The sequence below is a fragment of the Merops nubicus genome, unplaced genomic scaffold (genome assembly GCF_000691845.1).
Source record: "Merops nubicus isolate BGI_N331 unplaced genomic scaffold, ASM69184v1 scaffold30246, whole genome shotgun sequence".
NCBI lineage: Eukaryota > Metazoa > Chordata > Aves > Coraciiformes > Meropidae > Merops > Merops nubicus.
In genome coordinates this window covers 1,032-11,492 of record NW_008617413.1, presented here as the reverse complement: position 1 = coordinate 11,492, position 10,461 = coordinate 1,032, and the positions used below count along the sequence as shown (strand labels likewise).

General features: G+C 43.9%; 1 protein-coding gene across 1 annotated transcript; it reads left to right on the top strand.

Annotated features, from left to right (window-relative positions):
- Positions 1-6,128: 6,128 nt before the first annotated feature.
- On the top strand, positions 6,129-8,200 carry LOC103775678 (general transcription factor IIF subunit 2-like; the record flags this gene model as incomplete). The annotated part of the gene is made up of 3 exons (XM_008943147.1): positions 6,129-6,202; positions 6,686-6,704; positions 8,056-8,200. Coding segments are annotated over 3 exons (238 nt in total), but the record flags the coding sequence as incomplete, so codon positions are not given.
- Between the last annotated feature and the right edge of the window lie 2,261 nt (positions 8,201-10,461).

Here is a 10,461-nt window from a genome sequence, read left to right as displayed (position 1 = left end):
CTGGCGACAGCAAGCGTGGGCTCAGGAGAGAGGAGGCTCACAGTGTGGGCATTTGTGGCCTGACCCCCTTTTAGTCCACTGGGGATGTGCTGCTGCTTTTCTAGATCTGTATTTGTGCTGCCTCGGGAGAAACAGCAGAGTCCTCTTTCTCCACTGGGGACAAAGGGAACAGGCTCAGACCATCAGCTTGAGAAAAACCTGTGTGGACAAAGTATCATAGAATGCTTTGAGTTGGAATTCACCTCAAAAGCTCACTTAGCCCAACCCCCCTGCAGTGAGCAGGGCCAGCCCCAACTAGATGGGCTTGCTCAGAGCCGCATCAAGCCTGAACTTGAAAGTCTCCAGGGATGGGGCCTCCACCACCTCTCTGGGCAGCCTGTGCCAGTATTTCTCATAGTAAAGAACTTCCACTTAATGTCTACTCTAAATCTACCCTGCTCAAGCTTAAAACCATTGTCCCTTGTCCTGTCTTATTTGGTAGTACCAAATAAGGTAAGAGCTTCTCCAGGGCACTGAAAATGCAGCAGAAAGCTGCAGAAATAGATCCTGAGAGAACGAGTGACAGGATGATAAACTGCAGATGAAATTCAGAGTTGAAAAATCTGTTGTGCACAGAGAAAAAAAAAATCTATCCTAATTCTAAGGACGTGGCAGTTTGGTCTCCACTGGTTGGTGTCACTCAGGAGGAGATTTAGGGTTTCAGTGGATGATATTATTATTACAGAGTCATCCACATGTCAAGTGAGCAGATTTAACTTCAGGCATGATTACAAAAGAGAAAGAAGACAGAAGAGAAGATATTATTGTGGCTGTGTTGCCTGTGTCCTGAATTCCAGGACAGTGTGTGTAGCTCTGGTCTCATCCTCCCCAGTGTGGAGAGCAGGTGGTGGAGCTGGAAACAGTGCAGAGGAGAGCACCAGGGGTGGTCTGGGCAATGAGGAGTGGAGGGAATGCCTAAATATGGGGTTACCTTTCAGGCTAGCAAGTTGATTATTTGGCAATCAGAAGTGATGAGTGCTGTTGCAAGTGGCTAAGGAAGAAGGGAACAGGCAGAGGTGGATAGGGAAGAGTCAGGCTGAACAGAAGGATGAGGGATGTGTCCATTCATCTGATGGGCCTCAGAGCAAACAAAGCAGGTACTGCTCTGCACAGGATGCAGTTAATTTTTGTAGCTACTTGTGGTAGGAAGCTGTGAATGTCAAAACTTTGGAGAAGCTCAAAAAAACTGTTAGACAAATGGTGAGAAAAAAATTGGCTTGGGAGATTTAAAATTCATGTGCTTCCATACCCCAGGATGGCTGAGTAAAAGATCTTAGAAGTTAGAAGAACATGCTGGGGAAATATCTTTGCTTCTTTTGCTCTCCTGTTCTTCCCAAAGTATCTGCTGTGGGCTGGATTTGGGGGCAGGACACTGAACCTCCTTGTCCTTTAGGCTGGTGCAGTTTGGTGTTTCCTGAAGCAAGCCAGGAATTCCCAGGTGCATTTGTGCTCAGGGCTGGTGCCACTCTGTGAGCACAGAGTGCTGCCTGGTTTGGGGAGAGAACCAGACTAAAACTCATGTAAATGTTAATGGAATCCTTCATGCACAAGGTATGAGCTTAAAATTTGTCTGTTGTCTTGTATAATACTGAGAATAGAAAAAAATATTCCAAGGTTGCTGGACCATAGGGATGTGTGGGATTTTTCCTTTGGATTCCTTCAGACTTGAACTTGGAAACAACCATCCCTGTTACTGGGACCTTCAAAACACTTGGAGGCATAACAGTGTGGAGCACCTGCATTTTTATCTTCACTAGCTAGGATAACAAGCCTGAATTTATCCTTTTTTTGAGAGAAAGAGCCATCAGTTCTTCTGGAATAAAAACCCTGAGTTATTTAACTTCTTTTTAGCATGGGTTGTGCTGGCACGAGGAGTATTCCAGAGAGACTACTTAACAGGCAATAAAAACATGTAGTGATGAGTATTTTAAGCAGTAAAAGGCAGTGCCAGCAGTCAAATGAGTTGCTTTAGTACAAACCCAGAGAGCAACTGGAATATATATATATTTTTTTCTGTGTTTTCATTGAAAGCTAAGATAGGAAAATATGATAAGAACTGTTGGCTGTGTGCTTGTGGTAAAGTGAAGCCCATTTAGTGTTAGCTGTTAGATTTCTTCATTTCTTGCTCCCTGTGTAGTGGTTTGGGTTTTAAAAATTTTAATCTACTGCATGGATCTGTGTTTAAGAAAGGTGATATCTTTATAGGATGTCTTTTTTTGTATATTCAGAGGAAAATTAAAATATAGAACCTGACATCAGCCTCAATTTCTGATGGACGTGCTGCATACAGATTGCTGTATAAAAAGCTGATTTAATTTTGTACAGAAAATTGGAATTAGTTTATTACAGAGAGGGGCTGCTTGTGTGTTTTGTTCTGAAGCTGGGAATAAGCTGGAAGATGTGCACAGGGACCCCCATGTTGTACACTACCTGCAGAGTGCTGGGGCCCAGATATTTGTGTGGTGTGAGCAGCAAGAAGAAAACAGCAGTGTGAAAAGGACTTGATGTGATTAAATTGGGTGTTTTTTCTTGGAGAGAAGAGTGTCCTTGCCCTGTGTATCCCAGAAAAAAGGCTAATTCCCTGGGAAATGTTCAGCAGCCTTTCAGTTTGGTGGGTGCTCTGTCCACAGATCAGTCTTTCTGTGGGACAGATTTTCAAAATCCTGCTGTGGGACCAAAATTCTTGAAAATTCTCCCTGCTCTGTAAAAACAGGTGCCTCTTGTTTTCTGTACATTCTTTCAAGGAGTGTTAAGAGCTTGAAAACAGATTGTGCTGCAGAAATTAAACTTTTATTCTGCTAAAGTTAAAAAAAAAAGTGGCAAATTAAGATGTCTGCAGTGTCTAACACCTTATTTTTTACACCTTTAGCATGGAGCTGCAGAGTTAGCATGTGGTTTTAAGACTGCCATCTGGTTTTAACTGTGTGTGCCTAGAAGTAATCCTTTGATCAGTCTCTCATAACCCTTTTTCTCTCTGTGCATAGCCCTTGACTGCAGATAGGCCAGCAGAGAGGTGATTAATTGCACTCTTTGAGACTGTTTCCCATGCAGCTGAAAGAAGTGTGATTGATCTGCAACCCCTTAGTCTGAATAAATGCCCTGTCTGATGAAATTATACAGCAAGTCAGTGATTTTAACAGCATGAGAGTCCTTCAATCCTTGTCCACTCATGCTGAATGTATGTCTGCCTTATTACCTGGAAGGATAAATTACATACAGATTAGGTGTGAGCACATAATAATACTGCTGTTGAGTCAGCCAGGGCACATGTCACAGCATTTATCTTGGCTTTAGAAAGAAAATATCTGATCTGGCATGAAATCTGCTGTAGGAAGTTATCACTTCTGAAAACTGGGGGGAAAAGAGATATCAATAGATTGTACCAGTTCATGGTTCTCTTGTCGTGCATTTGTTGCACTTTCTATCCAGTGTTAGGGCTTTATGGAACCTGGGCTGATGTTTAGTTTGAGCAGCTGGAGGACATCTGGATTTTCTAGCTACCCTGCAGCCCTTCCTGGGGTGCTGTGAGACCTAAAGAAAGTGCTCTGTACCAGTACCAAGATGTTTCCTGGGTATTTTTTGAAGAACAGGTACATGCAAGGTTACTGTTCAATCCCTTTGAGCTTTAGGAAGTTTGCAGGGTGCTGTTTATCAGCAAGTTCCTGAAACAGGCTCTTCTCCCTCTCAGTGCACTGAAACTTGGCATAAGTTTATTCTTTGCAAGAGAAAAATCCCTCTTCTGCTGCTTGAGAGAGAAGATGCCAGAGGTGTGGCTCAGTGCCTCTCTCACTGGCTGTGTCTCACACCATTTTTCTGTGTGGGCACAGATGTTTTCAGTAGCTGTGGGCTCCCTGAGCCAGAGTAAACTTGGCTGTGCTGGTAAACAACACTGCTGCACATTGTTTCATGTAGATTTTTCCTGGTGTGTGTGAGGGGATGAAGAGAAGAGACAGAATTTTTGTGTTGGAATCCTTCTTTAGTTCTTGGCATTGGAACAGTAAATGGTTTGGCCTTTAGCAAGTCCCTGTTTTGCTAGACACTGAGACTGCTGTAGGCCTTTGAGGTGATGTTCTCTCACTGGCTGCTGCATCCTTAGGAGAAAGAAAGGGGTTTGTAGGAAGTAGTAGCTTCTTTCAGGCTGCTTTCAGCTGTTTCCTTTTGGAAAATATCAGCCATTTCCAGATCCCTTGAACATCTCAGTTAGCTGTAAATAGATGTGAGATTGTCTTTGGTCCCTCAGGTCTGTATTCCATCTCTTGATGTGCCACGGTGCTCTGTTTGAATAGCTTCTGTATAGGGGGGAGATTGCTCCACTCTCACATTTATCCTGTTCAGTCTTTACAAAAAGCCATCACAGAAAAGGTTCTGGTGGCTGATGGGTGGGGGAAACAACCTGTCATCTGCAAATCTGCCAAACATTGCCCTCTGCCCTGCAGACTGGCTGAGCTGCCCTCCTGCAAGGACAGGCAGACACAGCTAGAGCTGGTGCCATGCACTGGAGGAGACAAGGCAGAGAAGCTCCTTGTTCCTCTGGGGCTGAGAAGCTTGAAGTGCCTCCCTGAGGCTGGGTGTACTGGGCTGGACTGGGAGCTCCTCTGTGGGGCAGGGCAGTGGCAGCCACCAACACAGGCCACCTTGTAAAGTCCTGGCAGGCTGGGAGTTCAGATTTATGGGTGTTCCTCAGCAGCAGCGTGGTGTTCAAAGCAAACCCTCAACCTTCTGATGCCACAGAGTGAAAGTTCTTTGTCATCTTCAAGCTCACCTGGTCTTTTATGGAGCACCAGGGTGACTCTGCTGAGCACTGGACACGTTCTCCTGGCATTGCTGCCTCCAGAAAAAACAGAAGTGCTGACCTGTGGTGAGGTCTGGGGCACATCTGGGAGGCACATCTGGGAGGCTGAGGAGCCCCAGTGCAGCACGGTGGCAGCAGCAGGGTGTTGAGGCTGCTCATGGAAGCACCAGCTGTTGGGGCAGCTGTGGCAGATGCCAAAACCTCTGTAGGTGAAGGAATTTCACCTGTAGGTGAGCCAGGATCACTGGGGCAGCTTTTCTTCCTTGGATGTGTGGGGTTAAGCTGGGCTGCTTGCTCCTGGCCCTGCACTCACCTCTGCTCTCTGCAGCCATGGGGGGGAATGGGCTGGGGAGCTGGATGGTCGTTCCAGCCACCAAACACAAACCCAGCACAGGGAAAACACACAAGTGTTTAGAAGCTAAACCACTGACCAGCTGCACAAAGACTTCTCCCAGTACAGTGGAAAAGTGGGAATGAGTGATGGGAGGCAGCTCTGCTGTTGGAGGAGTGGACATCTGGTGGCTGTGGGGCTGTGGTTTGCTGCTCAGTGATGTGAGAGGTTCCCAAAATCTGAACAGCACCTTTTGTCTCTGAGTTGTAGTTGCCTAACTTCTCATCATCCTGATTGTTTGTGTTGGATTTTTCCCAGAGAGGTGATAATTTCATATGAATAATTGAAGGTATAGTTTTACCTGATTAAATTATTTGGACTCTCTAATTTAAGAATCATAGAATCATAGAATGTCTGGGCTGGGAGGGACCTCCAAAGCTCATCTAGTCCAACCCCCCCACCATGAGCAGGGACATCTCTAACAAGATCAAGCTACTCAAAGCTTCATCCACCCTGATCTTGATCTCCTTAAAAGATACCTCCTGAAAGACTGAGAGCAGCCCTATAGAGAAGGACGTGGGGGCACTGGTGGATGAGGAGCTGGACATGAGCTGGCAGTGTCTGTTCACAGCTCAGAAAGCCAACCATAAACCTGGGCTGCATCCAGAGCAGCGTGGGCAGAGATGGAGAGAGGGGATCCTGCCCCTCTGCTCTGCCCTGTGAGACCTCCCCTGGAGTCTGTGTCCAGCTCTGAGCCCCCAGCACAAGGAGGACGTGGAGCTGTTGGAGCAGGCCCAGGAGAGGGCCACAAAAATGATCCATTTTGTGATCCTCTGTTGTGTGCTGTGTTTAGTTCATTCTGTATTCTGACATCATCAGGGTCAAGGCATTTAAAGGATACAGACATGCACAATTTATATAGGATTTTAATGTCTGCTTTTCTTGAAATCTGTCTCCTTTTCTTAGGTCCCCAAATACTTGTCACAACAGTGGAGTAAAGCTTCAGGAAGAGGTGAAGTGGGAAAACTGAGGATTGCCAAGTAAGCCTTTACTGTCCCTGTGTTGGTTATAATCCTTAGAAATTACCTGCAGCAAAATTTTGGTTTTTTATTAAAAAAAACCCCACTACATGATAGTGTTTCTTGCAAACACTGTGCATATTTCTCTGATGCTAGAACAGTCCTTGATTGTGTGGTAATTATGAATATAAATGATATGAAATTACACTGGGGAGTGGCTGTATCCCATTATGTGATGGTTGACTTGTGAAACCCCAGAAATATGCACATCTAGCTGGATCATATTCTTGGACTTACATCTTCTGTTTTGCTGCTTCTGTTCTCACCTGCTGACTTTTCCCATTTAGTCTTGGGCATCAGCATAGCAAAACAAACTTGAGCCCTTCAGAAGGGACAATGAGTAACAAAAACTAGAACTTGAATTTGCTTTTTTTTTTATCAGGGGAAACTAAACTTGTGGAATTAGATTGTGGAAACTAAAACATGAAATATTTTCTTTTGCAGAAATCAAGGAAGAACAGAAGTAAGTAATTCCCAAATACAAAGGCTTTGGATGTGTTATACTTTGAATTCTAAAAGTTGGTTTAGAACATGCTCTTTTTGAATGTCATATATTTTTTATTTTGAGCCATTATACCACAGAGTCAGAGGGAGAGAATTCTGTTTGTAGCTCTGCCCATAGATTTCTTGTAGGGCTTTCAGCAGATCTCTTTGTTCCCTAAATTTATTTACCCATCAGTAAGCAGCAGTCGTGGTAGTGACCTCTCTAAACTTTTTGAGATGTGTTCCTGCAAAAGACTGGGAATTAAGGAGGATAATGATAAAGCAAAGGAGGCTGGAGATGGAGGGTTGCAAATTCAGGAATTATTCTCTGTCTTATATTTTGACTTTGGTCCTACTAAGTATAAAACCACTTGAAGGTTTTTCTGTGGCAAAGGTGCTTTTATTAGCAGCCTCAAGTGAATGATAGTAATTTCCTGTAGCTTTTACAGGAAAAGTAAAAAAAAGGAAGGTTCCATGAGATAGAAATACTTAAAATGCCACCTAAGTCTGTCCCTGAATTAGAAGAAACAGTGGACAAAAAGAAATGGGAAGGAAACAAGTTGCTCTTGGCATTTGATAAGGTGGCCCAACTCGTTTTAGAATAAGCAGGATGAGTTCTGCTGGAGGTTTGGATCTGTGGTTGGACTCTTCTAGGCTGCAGTACAACCCAACCTCCCTAATTTTGTGAGCCTCACACCAAGATCTTTCTACTGATGAGAGCCACAAACCTCTTTTTGCAGTCCCTTTGGAGCTGAGCTGCCTGAAATCCCCCTCTTCAGGTTTCCTGCTGTGTCCTGTGGCTGGGGATTCTGGTTCCCCAGTCCCCCCAGTACCTCCTCAGCTCCTGTGTGGGGCAGAGCATGTAGACCTAGCAAAGGAGCAGTGTCTGAACCTCTCCTGAGCTGCAATTCAGGAGTCCCAGGGCTATTAACACTTTGTTTGGTACATTAGCACTTTTTCTGCTGCTCAGCTGGCTGTGTGGAACATTTTAAAGTACTCCTGCTGAGCACTGTCTGAAAACCTGTTATGCCATACATTTTAATAAGCAAATACAAATTGTTCTCTGACTTCAGGAGGAAGTAATTGAGGATTTTTGAACAGCTCACTAAATTTTATTAAGCAGATAAAACCTTTCAATTCTGCATTTCAAAGAGAATCAGCCTAATAAGGCTTTAAATTTAAAACATTTAAATCTTTAAAACCAAGATTTTCCCCCCATCTTTATGGTTTTGGAATGGAAATGTGAAGTGCTGCTTGTGTTTTCTCTCTTTCCCCATGCCTCCCAAGGGTGTGTAACTGTGTAGTAACCCTGTGGTAATTGTGGCTGTTAGGTGTCATTCACCCTCAACGAGGAGCTGGCCAGCATCAGTGATATTGGAGGAAAACCCACCTCAGTCAGTGCACCCAGGGAACATCCCTTCCTTTTGCAAAGTGTGGGAGGACAGACCTTAACAGTCTTCACAGAAAGTCCAGCAGGTGAGTCAGAAGGAAAGGGATTTGTTACCATTCCAGCGTGCATGATTGCAGCAGAGTGCTGTAAAGGCCAAGAGACTCAGCTATGGGCTGTTTGGCTGTGTTGTTCCCTGCATGCAGAACACTGTTGTGCTTTTTTGTCTCTTTTCTTAGGACTGAGCAGCTAATTTAAGTTCTCCACAGAGGGTTATGTACATTTCAGGTGTGGTTATGCTGAAGAGAACAGAGGGAGCGTGCAGTGCAGTACATTGTGTATTTCCCTTCAGGGTTTTCACTGGAAAAAATGTGTTCCTGTGTACTAATATTTTTTTTTTCCTCTTTGAATTGGTCTCTGCTATGCATAGAGTTTTATAAGAATGCTGATTCTTCCTCTGTCCATTTGAACAAATCCATTTTAGCAGGAAATACATCTGTTTACCACATTTTCTTCAGGTGCATAGAGATGGTTTTGGTGTGCTGAAGCTTAATAAAGTCATAATATCAAACATTGCAGCAGTAAGGGTATCATTTTCCTCCCTGCATTTCAGCTATTTGGCCCATCTTAAGTTCTGCTCACTAGCTCTGTGAGTGATGAGGGTAGTTCAAGTTCAGATGTCCCAAACTGCATGTTAGACTTCAGTGAAATGATTTCATTTCATGCCTTGCATGTAACTCCTCTGTGCTCTGAGGTTTTCTACTGACATAACATGGTCATGTTCTGGATGTTGGAGAGGGACAGAAAGTGTCTGCAGAGCATATTCAGTTGTCTGCAGAAGGTATCTCATCTCAGTTTCAGGCAATTAGCTTTTGGTGTCTCCAGGAGACAAATAATAGTAATATTTTTTGATACCTCTTCCTTCTGTGGGGCTGAAGACCACACTGTGACCACCTTCTGATGTTATGGTGTTCATAGGCTGGCAAGCAGTTGCTGTGATGACAGTGTGATGCTTTATCAGATAAATGAGGGAGGGAGAATCAGAACTCACAGGATAGAGTTAGAAACTCTGTTAAATTTGACTGACTCCTTTTTAAAACCTACTTCAAAGATTTAATGGCTGTGCACTGAGATATTAAGCTACAAGTATCTTGGCTGTCTCAGTTGTGTTTGGAAATACAAGCTCTTGTGCTGCAACTCCAGCACTTTTAGTTTGCTAGCCCTTTCTCTGAAACTGATGTAACTGTGTCACTGGTTTTTCACTTAAAAATATATATATTTTCATGTTTGTGACTTGCAACACTTGAAAAATACTGGGGTTTATAATTCATAGATTATAAACGTGGAGAAAGATGGGGAGCAAGTTTTCAAGATACATTGCAAGCATCCTAATAGTGCTTCACCCTCTTTCATTTCTCTGTGCCTCAGCCTCAGAGTGCTTGCCAAAAGAGAGATTTCAGGTGTGAGGATGTGTTTACACCCTATGTTCAGTGGCTTTTGCATGGCTGCTGCAAATCCCACAGCACTTTGCTTCCCAAGACACATTTTGATGCACAGGACTGCTCCAGGAGCCTCTAATGGTGCCATAGCTGCAGTGAGTGCTCTTCCTTAACTTGGCTGTGGAGTATTTGTGGTTGGAATGAAAGTCATTAGAATATGACAGCTAGAAGGTGCCCAATTATTTCTGTTTTACCATCTGTAATACCAGTGTCTCAAAACCTTTAGGTACTTAGCAGCTGTCCAAGTGTTATTGAATCAATTAAAAACTGCATTTCTTATCAACTAGAAAAGGTGATTCAGGGACTGTGGATCTATTGAGTAGAAGTTATTGCATTAATCAGAAGCAAAGGGTAGTTAGTGAGATGACAAATGTTTGGAATGAAGCACTGAAGACTCACAGACCCCATCAAAACTGTTTTTCCTTCAGAGTAGGAAGCATGACGTGCAGTCAGTGAGTTTTCATGGAACTCCCTTCAATGCTAAAATGTGTTGCTGTTGTATTAATGCTGGTGTTGGCAGGACAGTCAAAAAGAAACAGAAATGGGCTTTCCTGGCATGACTTTTTTTGGTTGTAAATGTGATGCAAATGTTGCAAATTCCAGTCAGATTTCTTGGAACCACCGTGTCCCCATGTGTATTGCTGCTGGGTTTTGAGCTTCACATCCAATTTCAACAAATTTTGTAATGAATGATGTGAAAACAAGTGTCTGAAGAGGAGAACAAAACTAGATGGCTGTCCTGAGGCCCCAATGTGCCATGGCAGCCCAGAGGCCAATCCCATCCTGGGCTGCATCCAGAGCAGCGTGGGCAGAGATGGAGAGAGGGGATCCTGCCCCTCTGCTCTGCCCTG